Genomic DNA, 15,858 nt, shown 5'->3' on the forward strand with positions numbered 1-15,858 from the left:
CTTTCTGGCCTCTTCGTGTCTTTTCGCTGCTCTCCGTGCAAATCTTCAGATGTTTTCAGAGAACACAGTCCGATCGGGGCACAAAAGAGGGATTGATTACAGCCAGACGTTGTGCTCCTTGCTGCAGAAGAAGGGACAGAAAGCGGAAACTTGGTGTGGGCTGGAGAGCGGGGATACATAGGGGGGATTGTGATTTTGTGTTTTTCGCCTGCAGGACTTTACTGTGGAATACTTGAGTGGACCAGAGGCGATGCGAGACATGTGTTCTGAGCTGCTTTAAACACGTGCCCCTCATGCTGGGAAGCCCCTTCTGTTCTCTGGAATATACAACTGGTTTCCAGTGGGTTGTGGGTTATATAAGGGGATGTATACAATGGAAGCTCACCACACAGAAACAGTCGTGTTTTAGGCTCGGATTCAGAACGCCACGAATGTCACATTTTATCTCCTCCCGTCTCTGAAAAAATTTCACACAATTTCCTCTTCCCTTCATGAGCTATTCTCATGTTCTTCCTCTCTGCTCGCCTTCACATGAGCTGATAAAAGGGAAGAAAGTAATGTAAAAATTTTAAGGGCTTATGAAAGAAAAACCTGGTCAGTTAAACCAAATAATAGCGCCTGAGATTAGTCGGTTTCAGGCAGGTCCGTATACGGCGCTCCATATATACTTGTGCCTGTGTATCATTATGTTTCAGCTTGCTTTAGTAGCAAAGTATTGCAGCGATGCTTTTCTACATATTCATGGGAAGACTGCAAAACTCACCACACTTCAGTGCCTGAACTGTTTCAAAGAAAGAAGATAGAATATATGTTTCAAGTGTGAACTCACTGACTCCATAGACACATTATACATCCTGTGTACTTCCCCCGATGTAAAGAGAGCAGGCGTGTTCAAAATGTGCATTGCACAGGCAACAGACAAAAGAGTAAACAATAAGAGCTGCTTGAATTGGGCGAAGTAGATCTCCTCTACGCTCCTATACAAGCGACTCGGTGAGAGTGTAACTGTCTGTCGCCTCGTATGAGGAAAACCACAGTTAATTATAAATGCAGCTCTTTGGTGACAGTCGCCTCTTGTAGCACATGCTTTAACCTTCTTTTCCTTTCTGCTTTGGCAGCACTTATTTTTGTGATCATGTAAGAAAAAGCACCACAACACCAGCTTTATGTTGTTTTAAACATTTGGATATTAGTCTGACTTTTCCCTTATGTTTATATTCAGTGTTAATGGTGTTATTAGCGCTGTGACGCTACTGCGAAACACTAACGCCCCCTTGCAGTTTGGCAGTTAACTAGTACCCCCGGCCTGCTGCTGGAGTATGTTTTGTTTAAGTACCTGGGACAAATGGATAGTGAGTTTACTCTCAAGATTTTAATGTCATGACGTGGCTCTTCCACGGGCTGCAGCGGGTGGAAAAACAAACTGGTTCCGAGTTGCTTCGCAAGTTGAACCAGCTCAGAACCAGCGCGAGCACCGGCCCTGAATTAGAACCAGGTTCGCGTTGGTGGAAAAGGGGTATGGGTCTGTATTTAATAAAAAGCGTCACTTGGTCCAACACATGTTTGGCGTCACATAACCGCAGCATTGTGGTCGTGCGGTTACCATGACAGCCCTTTGTGTGATAATTTTGTTCACCTCTACTCTACAAGAAGCTAAAGACTCAGCTCTTTCATGAACACCTCTGTTGTTTTCACTTTCTCACCTCTGCAGAAGTTCATTCCTGATGTGTCTCTGCTAAGATCTCTTGCGTGCCGTTAGATCCAGTCAGTGTCGCACTTCTTCGGTTTCCACTGACCAAATTGTGTCGCTGAAGCCGGGCCCTGGCCAGATTCTTTGAGGGAAGGTTTTCAGTTTCGTGGGTCTGAGAATGAAATCAACGAGAGAAACGGAGATGGGAGGAAAAGCAGAGAGTACACAAGAGGGAGGAATAACATAAACCAGCTGTCTTCAATCTAATTCCAGAGTTGTCAGATGTCCGATTACCTCATGGACTTGGACGATCGTACACGGGGAGAAAGAGGGAAAACAAGCCAGTGTGTGTAGTAACACTTGTTGTTCAGAGATCATGCTATTTAAAGGATCAGATGACCAACACTGTTTCTTTAGAGCCGGCTAACGGTGACCTCAGAGCTGGTAGACGCTCTTGACCGCCTTGCGTAACTTTGAGTGATCTCATCTGTTTTACGCCTTTTGGTTTCATGTACATTTGAAACCTCTTAATTAACATCATTTATTCTTTTATATGCTGATAACAGTCTATTTTTACCCTGCGGTGGTGTCGTGTTCTCCTCTGTTACAAATTAACCTCGTTATTTGCTTATCAAAGCACTTTGCAAACTGTTGTGAGAATACTGTTTGATGAAGGTTTGTCGTTTGAGCTCTGTGTAATATTTGCCTTTCTGCAGCATGGTTACTTTGTGCCTGTGTTTGCTAGGCCGAGGTGTGGTCTGGTATTGGGCTTATCACCTCACCTTACTGCTGTAGCATGTCACTTACACCTCATATAAACCTATTCATAGTCTGAATGTTTGATAAGCTGATGAATAGCAAATGTACAGCTGCCTAGGCGTGCTGAGAATGTTCCTGCCTCTGCTAATACTTCCTGAATCTCTACCAGGGTGTGTTCTTAACCGTGTCCTGCTCAGCTTTGATGCATGGAAGCTAAGGATTAGATGCTAGGTGAATGTTAATGGATATGATGTGAGAAGGACCAGTAAAGGGTTGGGTATGGTTTGATGTCCATCCTGGTTGTGACGTTGAATCGGCTCGCCAACCTCTGCTGCGCTTCATTATAAAGAGAGCTATATTTAGCACCTCCTTGGCAGCAGCTTCTTCTGCTTGATTAAAGCTAGGAGAAGATTTGCCTGGTGGCTTTGGCGCTCGCTGGCTGACTGGCTGAATGACAGCGTGAATGACAGGCCGCCCCGGTCTGGTTCTTTTGGTTGGTTGGTTCGCGGACCGACAGGGCGACTGGGCCGTCTGAAGGATGAGCTCACTCGCTCTGTGCTCGTGGCTCTCGCACGCTGCGCAGGCAGCCTCTTTACCAGACAACAAATCACAAGTCAGGTTTCTTCAGGGAGTGCTTTCAATAAATGAAATCAACACCGTGTGATTTACAGAGAACAGAGGACACAAAGGCAATAAACACAACGACAAACAAGAAAGAAGAGAAGAATAGAGTATGTTGGCCTGAATTCAACTGTGTAGGACACACGCCTGATACATGCTTAGTACTTCTCCATTTGCAAGAGAGAGTTTGCAAGTGTTTATATTAGGGATGCACGATATTGGATTTTTTGCCGATATCCGATATGCCGATATTTTACAACTCAATTAGCCGATTACCGATACTGATATTTTTTTCCCGGACTCTCTCATGCTGCAGGTAGACACACGTGACGTCATCACGCTGCGCCGCATAGGTCTTCTTCACGCCGGGGACATTGCGCCGAGGTCGGGCATTTAATCAAGTATGCAGCAGCCCATTATTTTATCGGTTAATTATATCAGCCGATAACCGATAGTTCATTTTTAAGCCAATATCGGCCGATACCGATAACGTGCCGATAATATCGTGCATCCCTAGTTTATATGAACATCACATGTAACATGTTTACAGTAGGTCCCGACCGATATATCTATCAGCCGATATTATTTGCAGATATCTGCCTTTCTCAGATGAATCAAACTCCACAACCCACATAAAAAGGATTCATTCTAGCTCATAAATTCAGCATATCAGCTGCCATATCGTCTGTGAATTTTCCCCCTCTAAATTCGGAATCTGTATCGGCCTTAAAATCCTACATCGGTTGCACTCTAGTTAAGTGATCAGTGGATTACTGCTAGCTTTTGCAGCGTTCTATATTCCACCCAGGGCTTTTTTCATGAGTGACTTAATCTTGGTTCAAAAGTACAATAATTGAGCTGAGTCATTTAGGCCAATTTACCTGTATAACCAAATTATTTTTCATGTTTGCAAACTCCCATATGCAGTGAAATCCTTACACAGTTAGCTTTGTTGTTGTAAAGGAGATCATTGCTGCAACACAAGAAACCTGAGGTGGAAAAAAACCCAGTGGGTCAGTGAAGAAACCCTGCTCCAATCAGAGTCTATGATCTGTAGGATCGGCCTGCGACATCTCTAGAAAAAAACAAACTTAATCCTCCGGTTTGTTGCTTGACTTCTGCTGCCCTTAGAAAGAATAATAAGCCCTTATTGTGTATTGTGTTCATCTTGTGACCGGCTGACTCCGTAAAGGAATGGCTCACTGGCCTCCCACCTCCTCCCTGTTTTAACCACATAGCTTGAAAATCACATTAATCACCAGGATTGTAGGCTCTGAAATGTTACTTATAAACACAACAGTAAGCTTCAAATAACACTTTCCTTTCTACACATGTCAAATGTTGGTAGCTAGTTGGCTTATTTAAGCTGAGAGCAGTAGTTAAGAGGCCATTTGTCATAGCTATCTGGTACACATGTAACAGACTGTAGTCCAATGTGCATCATTTTTCGGATAGGAATCAGAGTTGGGAGAATACTGCACTTATCGGCCATTTCTTGTACATGATCATACGTGACATTTGACATTTTAATGTCAATAATTGCTCTGTGTTAGTTCTCCTCGACCCCGTAGACCATCAAATGATGATATATATCAGGCACAGCATTGGATCTGTTTTCGTCGTATTTTGCTGACAGATCTTTCACTGTTTCAATGTCTCACACTGTGTCTGACTCATCTCCACTATCTTGTGGTGTACCACAAGGCTCCGTCCTGGGGCCTTTGCTATTTTCCGTCTACTATCATTTATATGCAGATGATATTCAACTCCACTTTTCTTTCAAACCCTGGAGACTGGACTGGACAGTTATTTACAACTTAATGATGATAAAACCGAGGTAACTGGTTGTTGCCCATGATAACCTTTTTCCCATAATTACGCAAAACAACGTGTTTAGATTTTATAGTTTGGTTAACTCACAGAATTAAGTTTGACTGACAGCATATGACTAAATATAAACATGCTTCTTGTGTTTCATTTCCTCTCTGCTTCCATATATGGTGTCTGAAGCAGCAGATGGAAACTTGCGTTGGTGGCCTTTCATCTTACTTGAGATGTGTTTAGTTACAGTATCTACTGCATGTCAACGCCTCTCTTTTATCTCATTCCTCCCTGATACACACTGCTGAGGGAGCCAGGGACTGTCTGTGAAATATGCTTTTAAACAAATCTTGGTGATAGCGCCGAACAAAAACGGAGAGAGGGGAAAAAGTTTACCACTGCAGCAGCTAGCTCAACGATACATCCACCCTCCAATCCCACCCACCCCGACAGAAGCCTGACCCAGTGCTGGAGCTGATTAGCTTCATATGAAAACATACCCTCCTCCTAATAAAACACCACCCGCAAACTCATTACATTAGTCTGGTGTCTGCCTCTGAGCTTTTATCTATTCAGAGCACAGCCCACCATAATGCATTATTTATATTCTGCCTGTAAAGGTCAGTGGTGATGACGTTAACATCTCAGAATGGGGATATCAAAAAGGTGATTATATGGAAGGGAAGCCTGCGTGCAAGCCGTGAATGTTAATCCTATGGCGATATTCACTTCCTAGGATATTAAAAGCATTGTGGGAAAATGCCACGTGACCCCTCCCCCTTCTGCCGCTGCATTAAATGTGTTTATTGCAGAAAAAAAAAGTATTAAACATCCCACCTGTGTTTGCGTCATGCGGATTCTTCTGACTCAGCTCTCAGTTGTTTGTGGTTTCTCTTATTATAGGGTTCACATTCAGCCAGCCAAAGGTGATCCTGTTGGCTGACAGTCATGCCGGACCACAAATTAACGTGCTGTCCCCAGCTATCATCGCAAGACTAACAAGGATGCACCTTGCCTGAAGCGCTTTCATTGCACAACAGACTGCAGCCTACAATCATGCTAACAGCTCTGTGAGGGTTCATTTATCAACAGCTAATTGTTCAGCTAATATGCTCATAATGACAATGCAACATACGGAGGTTTTGCCGGTATAATGTTGACAATATGTCTTGATAGCGGAAAATAGAGGAAAAGTCAGGGTATCACCAAATTAATGTTTAGTTTTCTTCATCATGTGGGAACCGTGTCAATATACCTGGGGGCGGTGGTAGAGTCGGTCGTCTTTTAATCGGAAGGGTGGAGGTTCGATCCCCAGCTCCCTCAGGCTACATGTCGAAGGGTCCTTGGGCAAGACACTGAACCCCAAATAGCTCCCGGTGGCATAGCCAACGGGTATGAATGGGATAACTGATGTGGCATGTAGTGAAAAAGCAGTTTCGAGTGGTCGCAAAGACTAAATACAGTCGATTTACCAAACCTATTCGATGTTATAGATTGAAGCAAAGGTTAAAGGTTACGTGCTTGGCACCTCCGACGGTGCCATTGCAGGCTCATCAGCCAGGGGCCACCCTTCATGTTTTGCTCCATTAACCTGGAAAATCTTGTGGTAGCGGAGCAACGTTTGGGATGCCTCCCCACCGCCCCCTGCAGCTGTCTCTAGGACCGTTGACTTCCCCACGCCTGATCCTTCCTCCTCAGCCAGAGCTAGAAGCTACGCTGCTCTGCCTCCTCTGCCAGATCTTTGAGGGCCTTCTTGAGTTTAGGACCAAACGCTCCCACACTCCTGAAGAAGTGCTGGGTGGATGTTCCCACGAAGCCTCTTCTGCCGACTTCCACGGGGTAGATTACAGCTGACCACCCTGCTCCGTGTATTTGTCCTTCTTCCCCTCCCATGGGACAGTGAGCTCTGCCATGATCACCGTCCGGGCTGTGGTGGTCTGGCCGTATAAATTTTATATTGGAGTGGGGATCCAACTTCCTGACATTGCATCTGTGATGCCACCTACAAATCTAAAGAGGTGTTTTAACCCTTAGTTTTGGTCTTAGGAGAAGCTTCTTTTGGAACCAGTAGCTAATTACCATTTGAGGAACCTGCTGCACGTCATCATGATGCTTATCGCATAGCTGTGTCGCGTGTCAATAAGATCGCATATTTGGTTTCCCCTTTTATCTTATCGTGTGTTGCTTTGTTCTCTCCCACTTCGTCTTTTTGAGGCTATTTTACGAGAAAAAAAACATGAGGAAGTTCATACACTTAAATCACAGCCGTGACAAAGACGAGACGATCATGCAGAAGCTACTTCCCTTTCTTTACAGTCGTCAATCAGCTCATCTCTCTGTCAGTCTGTTGAGCTTGGCCAGACATGAGACCATTGAGGAACCATGATAAACCAATATCCAGAGCTGCTTTTGAACAAACTGCTTAGTATGTGTAGTTCCTGTTTTTTTAAATTCTATAATAATCGAGTGAGCTGTGAATTTTAAAGGATAATGTTTTTTTCCCCCAATTGATCAGATATTGCCGACAAGATGTCGGATGAATAAGGATGACTGCTCCTTCTTGTATCACTGTAACATTCAAAACACGTCCGCTGGAGAAATAATGCCTGAACTGTCTGTTTTGTTCTGTAAATGCAATTTTGGTGAACAATCCCTGCACTCACGTCGCTGACAAACGACATGTTCCCTTTAATTCCTCTGACTGCTTCACAATAAAAGCATCCCAGTGTTTGCCCACTTTAATATCTTAATATGACGCAATACCAGTAGGGCATGTTTACCTAGCAGTAACTTAATACTAGAGATAGACCGATATGTTTTTTTCAGGGCCGATACCGATTATTAGTAGTCAAGGAGGCCGATATCCGATATTTGAAGCCGATATTCATTTGCAGTAAAAGTGAAAATATTGGCGTCAAAACTTTGAATAATACAAACTCCAACACTTTACTTTGTTTAAATGCCTTTAAGTATAACACGAACAAAAAGCGCAGGGAGTTCCCAGGGTCAGCAGCATCTCTTATACAGTTAACTGAAAATTTAAATAAATAAATAAATAACTTCCTGAAGTTTTATAAAGTAAATAAAACAAAGTTAAATAAAAATTGCAAAGAAATGACTGATGATGAAATGAACCCGTTGGATTAAAAAATAAAAAAATAAAAAAATAAAGGACCGGCCGATAATTGGTCTATCCCTACTTAATACTACAGTAGTCATGATTAGATCAAATAATCAATTATTGACATATAATTTAGAAGGTTTCCTGTGCAGAAACGGCGTACTCTGCCCTAATTATAAACACTACTATATAGACAGGTAATTATAGATTATTAAAACACTAAATGGCTGCTGTAAAAATAGAATTTAATTATGTTCAGAAGAGTTACAAGTTGGTTTGTCAAGTCAAATCACAATACAAACTACTTTACAGTCGAGGCAAATGCGTTAGAATCTGCCTTAATACATGATTTCATTAATTATATTTTACAAGGCAATAATACAGAGAGGGCAAACTCATGTGCCCAACAAGTAAGAGCAGCAGTAGAATAAAACACAGTAAAAGGCTGAAGAAATGCAGGAAGGAATGCTATAGAATAAAATGTTGGTCCTTACATCTGATTCAAAATAGTGGAGATGACGTAATGTTGGAAAGGGTTCTAGGAGCTGCGTCCTTAAAAGCTTTGGTTTTGAGGCGTGAGTGCGGGACTGAGAATATGACCTCAGTGACCTCCGGGCAGAATATTGAATTGCAGATTAGTAAGGTATTGCGAAGCTAAGCCATTAAAGCCTTTGAAAACAAATTGAAAGATTTAAAATCCTTTCTGCATTTGACTGGTAACCAATGAAAGTCGGCCAGAGCAGTAGAGCCAAGCCGAGAGTTGGTAGCACGGTTAACCGTTTCAAGGTCCTTCACAACAGAACTTACTATTGTGTATAGCTAGGAGAGCCAGCATGACTACTTTAGATTGGTTTGGATGTCATTAAAAGTAGATTCTTACCGTCCGACATTAAAACAGGTAAAGAGGTCATTGAAATGGCAGGCACTGTCAGGTGGATCCGGTAGGTAGAACTGGGTGTCATCTGCATAACGTTGAACCAGTTCTACTTCTCAAAGATGGTGCCAGGGGGAGCGAGTGTAATGAGAATAAAAAACAGTGAAATCGTCAACAAATGGAATAAAGACATCTGGGAAACATGTTCCGGGCTTGCAGGATAAATGTGGGACACAGCTGTATTGGCTGTACTTCAGTCCAGTACGTTCTCATCTAATGTGCATTGTTCTTCAACGCCTGCAATGCTGCAGAGGATCTCTGTTAGACATGCATAATGTATAGAAAGTTGGGATGCACAGTACCTGGTATTTTTTTAGCTCATTCTTGCTGATTGCAATGTATCCATATTTTTTCCACAAACACAGATACAGTCTGACTCATTTTCCCTGTTCAAACCTCTGAAGGGAAACTGCAGAGTAGAAATTTGTGTTCTTAATACTTTGAAGCCCGCATCTGCCTCCGCTCCAGCGTGCAGATCATACATCCTCACACTGAATTTTGGAGCAGCATGACTTGACCTCATCGATTTTCTCTCTCTCACTCTTTTCCTCCAGACCTCCTAAACGGAGCCCAGGAGAAGTGCGAGCTGCCGCCTTTGGAGGGTTTCCCTCACTGCGAGGGCAAGCTCAAGGTGAATCACACAAACTGAAAAAACACACATAAAGACAGCCTCTCCAATTTCACTCTCCAGCTCACACTGTTTTTATATCTGCGAGTGGAACATTTTGATATGAGTAGAAGAAAAGCATGGTCGGTAGGCTGAGCCAGAAAAGGTACCACTGAAGCAGAGCAGAACTCAAACACAACAGGCAGAAAAAAAGATTATTACATTTATACAGTGCAGCTACATGACTATAGCCTCCATACAGATTACATACTTACATACATCTTCACTAAAGTCAGCAGATTAACTGAGCTATATCACACTCAAGGTTGTGACTGTACTGAATATCACAGCTGTGCTGATATTCAGTACAACAGCACGACCTCCAGTGTGTTATTGCTTTTATACAACAGTTAAACAAGCGGCAAATAGTAGTAAACATGTAATTTTTTGCTCCACATACTTAACTGAAACTGGACTATTGTTGCCAAGCAACCCAAACATTCTGTGTCAACAGGCTACCACAGAGCAGCTACTTTGTATGATGAACATTTATCTGTTTCTTTTAATTTATCATTTAGCCAATGCAATTAAAGTCTGATTCAGAGGTACCAGGTATTCAGAACACTTGGCTGAGGAAGAGGATTAGGGCCACTGGGAAAAAAATTAAGGTCCATTAAAAATTTGTTTTTATTTTTTCTCAGAATAAAAATTTAAAAAAAAAAAATTTGGACCTTAGAAAAAAAGTCAGAATTCTTTTTTTCTCAGAATAAAAATGAAATTTTTTTTTTATTGGATCTTAGAAAAAAAAAAAAAATTATTGGACCTTAATTTTTTTTTCCCCAATGGCCCTAATCCTCTTCCGTGGAGGCGTAGAGTGAAAAGTCCCAGTTATGTTATACTATATATCAGCACTCATGGAATGCCTCTGGTCCAATCAGGAACTAGCTGGTGTATAAAGGTACATATCGCTGTGACACAAACTTTAGTCAGTTTGTGAATTAATTTTTGCTTGGGAAACATTTAGCATCTAACATAATCCTGTAATAAGCCTTTGCTCAGTAATCAATATCATACTTATAATGAATATTTCTCTCATAATTGCCTTCTCTTGAAACACTTAAATAGCTCTCATCTAATTACATAATTTATCAACAGAATATTTGGTTTAATTAACCACATCCTCCCAACTGCCTTACACGCGGTTCTATTTCACTCACAGATACAGTTTTATACCCACACACGCTCGCATAAACGTATACACAACTTCAGTCTGTTTTTTGCCTGTGTGTGTGTGGGTCTCCCTTGAGCTGATAGGGCTCTATCATACGCACCATCTGCTTGGCCAGTCCCAATCCTCCACTGATACTGTCAGCGTGTCCAACTGGGCGCCAGGCCCTGCCAAGGCTTGCTCTGCGAATGCAGCAGCACACACATATAAATGTACATTAGCATATTCTTTTCTTTCAACATTTCATATATTCAACCTACATTCACAAAACTATTCCACAGCAGTTTTACTATCAGTACACAGTCTGTAAATAACATGCAGATCTTTAGTTGTTTAAATGATCCGGAATATTCCGATCCAAGCCCATTTGCCAACTCCTTCCTCTACTAACAGCTGTCAGAATTTATATTTCCTGTTGGCTGCTCCCTTAGGTTACTGTAACTCAGCATGCCTCATGTCAGTCCACACCTTAGCACACACTTTGCATGTACTCCAGCCTGCCTTTCACGAGAGAGCCACACAAGCAAGCCTGAAACATTATCGAGGATTCACGTCCTTGCGTCTTAGTCTCACACGAGCGCAACCCCGAACGACCTCACCCTCTTCCTCTTGGCCACTGAGGCGTTTCAGTCGATGACTTACACAAGGATTTGATGAAAGGGAACTTGTGTCCCCAGTTTGTTCCGTTTGATTCCAGGGTCTGAAGCCAGAAGCGTTCTTTAACTTCTGAGCAACAAAAGCAGCCTGACACTAGGTAGTTAGCTGGTGCTATAGATTTTGCAACCTGCTCACACCTGCAGCTGCTGGAATTCAACATCAGCTCGGGTTTTGTTATCCATCCAGAGAGCTTATAAATAGACTGAAACAAGCTCCAAATTGCAGTTGTTTGGCTGTCAGTGTTACTGCCAAAGTAGAGCTGCTTTAAAGCCTCTGATAAAACTCAAAGTTGGCTCATATATTTTACAATTATTAAAGTCTGGGCGGGTAGATGGGCTGAGGTGTCTAGGACTCGGATCTAATCTCGCCTTTTCTTCCTCAGTGGATGAAGGAGATGTGGCGCTCAGACTCCTGCTATAACAATTACGGCGTAGACGGATCCACCTGCTCTTTCTTCATCTACCTCAGCGAGGTGAGTCCTTTACATGTGTGTGTGTGCAAATGTGATGATGTCTAGTGGATAGTGCTGTGCTGAGCTGCTCCAGCTAAATCAAGAAGCTTTTCCGGAGGTGCTGTTAACAGAAGAGTTTTGAATATTACAAGAGAGGCTTGGTAAAGTCAAATTTCCATTCAAATTTAGTGTCAATTGTTAAACGCAAATCAGTGCCCCAATCCTCCACTCACATGTCTTAAAACTACCGTCAAACTCGATGTAGAAGACGCACTTTTAATACATTTAATACATACAGAGGGAGGTATTTTATTGTGTGAGGTTATCCAGGCGATGGCGCTATAATCTAGCTAAAGCGTCGTCATGATCGCCAGTGCAGCCGCCGTCCTCACAACAATCGACGTTACCGTAGGCTGAGCTCACTTACCGCACCGGTAGCTAGCAGGACTGCAAACTTGATATGATAAAAACAGATGATAGGCTATAATTAGTGTGTTTTTGAATGTGTTTTAAATAAGAATAAGTTGAAATAGTGTTGAAATAACTATTACGATACCTCCAAAAACAGACTGCGTCTTATATTCCGGTGCAATTTATATCCAGATTTTACTGTATCTGTATTTTGCGTGATTAACGTCATTGGAAAGATGGTGCTGTACTAAGCTGTTCTAACGAAGTCAAGACACTTCATGGGTAGTAGCAAGTGTAAGAAGGGATGCACGATATTATCGGCACGTTATCGGTATCGGCTTAAAAATGGCTTAAAAATGAACGGATATCGGGCAACACGCCGATATCCGCCGATATAATTAACCGATAAAATAATGGGCTGCTTCATACTTTATTAAATGCGACCTCGGCGCAATGTCCCCGGTGCGAAGAAGACCTGCCCGGCGCAGCGTGATGACGTCACGTGTGTCTACCTGCAGCGTGAGAGAGTTAGAAGCCAAAATGTCCGTGGTGTGGACGTTTTTCAAAGTGTCCGAAATTGCAATGACTGCCCAGCTTCGGTGATGCGAGGAGGAGCCAAGGCAAAGTCTTTCAGCACTACAAACTTGATTAACCATCTCAAGACCCGTCACCCCGACCGTTGTAACAAATGTGATAAGAGTATCACCATTATACTGGACGCTAATTCCAATACAGAAGAGAGTTGATGATCTCTGCAATTAGGTGTGCGGGGAAAAAATATCGGTATCGGTAATCGGCTAAATGAGTTGTAAAATATCGGCATATCGGATATCGGCAAAAAATCCAATATCGTGCATCCCTAAGTGTAAGCATTAATACTTACTTACTACAGTTACTAATGGGCGAGTGTCAGCTTGTATCAGTTGTATTTCGTATTGCCTTCTATCAGGGTAAATCCGTACTACATTTTACGGTGCCACAGTAGCGTGTGAGAGAGAGAGAGAGAGACAGATAGGGAGAGAGAGAGATGACAGGTGCTTGTGTGCCACGTCAGCACCTGCACAAAACGCACCCAGGCACGAAAGCTTGCTCCGTTCCTCTTCCTGTTAGGAGAACGGTAGCGGGTTAAGCCATATTTTTGTAGAAGACTCCATGCTGAATCATAGACAGTTAATTTGAATACTGCACTTTGTTGACGGTCCCTTAATCGTGTCCACTAGAATGGGAACTACAGCACCGATCGTGATACTTCCCCCAATGCTGATGAGCCACCTAACACCCAGTGTTTATCACACATAGAAAAACAGCAAAAGCCCGTCTGATATCACATAACACATTTAAATAATGTGTCCCCTGTTAGTCCTTGTAACCTACTGCCGGTACATAAGTAGAGTAAGCGGGGCTAGCTGCAAAATACCCTCCTGACAACATTCGCGTTACCTGAAATGATCACCCAAGAATGGAGCGCTAAAAATAAGAGCAAAGCGGGGCGGTAGAGAGGGTTCCATTTTTAATGAGAGCAAATTAGAGCGTGTTGCAGAGGACGGTGTGGGAGAAAGTGGAGATGATTCAGTGGAACGGGAGGAGGGGCGGCGCGAGGTGCTTCGTGAAGAGATGAGTTTTCAGCCTCTAAGGGAAGAAGTGGAATGACTTTGCAAGAGGGACTCGTATTTGGCGTGACCAGTCAACACGGGCTGACTTCATAAGTAGTAATTAGATTAATCTTATTCTACTTAATCAAGTTTTAAGGTTGTCCTTTCTGTCAGCCTCTTTAAAATCAGAGAGCTTTGCTTCTTTTGTTTTTATAAAACTCCTAATGGCACAAAAGTCCATTTCTTTTATGCTTCTGGCTCCGGAGAGGTCAGCTGCCTTTTATGAATATTGTATACAAGCTGAAAGCATTCCTGTGAGCGCATAAGCAACATTAAAAGCCTGCCCGGCTCTGTATAGAAATAGACGGACAACGGGCGATCCATTAGGAGGAGAGGAGTCTTTTTTTATTCCTGCTCTCTGTTCGCGTCTATCGAGTGAAACAGGGAAACAAACACAAACACATAAACAGCAACAACTCAAAACAAGTGCATCCTCACTCAGAGAGTCTCCATCCTGCTGATCCGACGGTTGCCATGGCAATAAGCATGTACTCTCACACTTCCACTGCGACTTGCCTGCTCGGCGCGCGCACCCTTTGCCGTGCATAATTCATACTTGTCCACCACCGCGTTAACCTCGGGAAGGGGCGAACCGCAGAGGGCAACATATCACGTCGGCTGTAGAAGGTCGAGGCTAAACTGGTATGATGTGTGTGTGTGTGTTGCGGTTTAAGAAGGGGAATAAACACACCTTACAGTCAGTCTGCTGTCGCTGAGATAAGCGAAACACGCCATGCACTTCTCCTAAAGCGGTTAAAACAACGAGCATGGTCTAAACAAGAGGAAGGAAACGCTGAAACAGAGAAGTAGAAGTTGAGACGAGCCAGCCAAATCACAGTGGTGTCTGTTTGACATCAAACAAGCGATCCACTGAGTCACGTCCCCTCTGTGTTTGTGCGTAACGCTTTTGTTTCATACGGGCATTTGTAATGGCTCCTTAAAGGTCTAATTTTGCAGCTTCTCTTTTTAGCTGTTAGACAATAAGAGGCCTTTTTTCGTGTTTGGGAAAAGCAGGAGGAAATCCGCTGCGAGACGGCGAGAGAGAGCGACTCAGCGCGGCAGCGTCAGACAATGAAAACGCTGAGGAGACAGCAGCGGATTAAAAGATGCTAGTAGCTCTCTGTTTCCTCACATCCAGCCTTCTTCCTCGTTAGCTGTTGTGCTCAAGCGTTTTGTCTTTGACCCCAACCTCCAAGGTCGGCAGCAGAAACCAACTGCGGTTCATCCCTCTTCAAACAAACACATGTCAAACAGCCTGGAATCCAAAACGTATTAAACTGCGCTTTATGCAAATCACATGTACCGCAAGCATTTCCGCCCTTTGCAAACATTGTTAATAAAGTCTCTTACTTTGAACAGCCGTGCACGCGCCTGTGTCAAACCTGTATGCTTATGTGTGCAGGTAACAGTGGAGCTCATGTCATCCATGACTAAACAGGTGTTTTTGGTTTGACAGGTGGAGAACTGGTGTCCTCGCCTGCCCTGGAGGACAAAGACTCTGACTGAGGAGATAGACAGGAGGGGACAGGTGAGAAACACACAACAGCTTGTATCAACACACGTCTACACTGTTGGTTTAAATTAAACACACTTGTGATACTTTGAGTTGCTGCTATCATAATCTGTAGCTACCGTGTATCCACGGCAACAACCTCCTTGCACTCTCAGACAAACACGGTGTGGGATGTTTTTCAGGTGTCAGATTACATGTTAAATGTCACACTTGTAAGCCAAGCAGCTCGACTGTATTAAAGTCAATGAGGCTTGTATGTGTGTTTGTGACATCAAGCGTAATTTCGTCCCTCTTGACACTAAGCCACCCAACTTCATCCTGTTTAACGTGGAGACACAATTAAAGCGCTCGTTAATAAGATGTTTAAGAAACACTCGTGCCAATAAGAGAACA

At 43.1% G+C, this 15,858-nt stretch overlaps 1 protein-coding gene across 1 annotated transcript in view; it reads left to right on the forward strand.

Annotated features, from left to right (window-relative positions):
- mgat5 (alpha-1,6-mannosylglycoprotein 6-beta-N-acetylglucosaminyltransferase) overlaps positions 1-15,858 on the forward strand; it is an 82,865-nt gene that overhangs the window by 19,874 nt on the left and 47,133 nt on the right. The window contains exons 3-5 of the mRNA XM_069675216.1: positions 9,501-9,577; positions 11,821-11,910; positions 15,409-15,480. Coding sequence (XP_069531317.1) covers positions 9,501-9,577; positions 11,821-11,910; positions 15,409-15,480 — 239 coding nt within the window. The remainder of the gene's footprint in view (positions 1-9,500; positions 9,578-11,820; positions 11,911-15,408; positions 15,481-15,858) is intronic.

The sequence above is a fragment of the Semicossyphus pulcher genome, unplaced genomic scaffold (assembly GCF_022749685.1).
Source record: "Semicossyphus pulcher isolate SPU_LCO1_2020_fin unplaced genomic scaffold, fSemPul1.0.p SCAF_24, whole genome shotgun sequence".
Classification (NCBI taxonomy): Eukaryota; Metazoa; Chordata; class Actinopteri; order Labriformes; family Labridae; genus Semicossyphus; species Semicossyphus pulcher.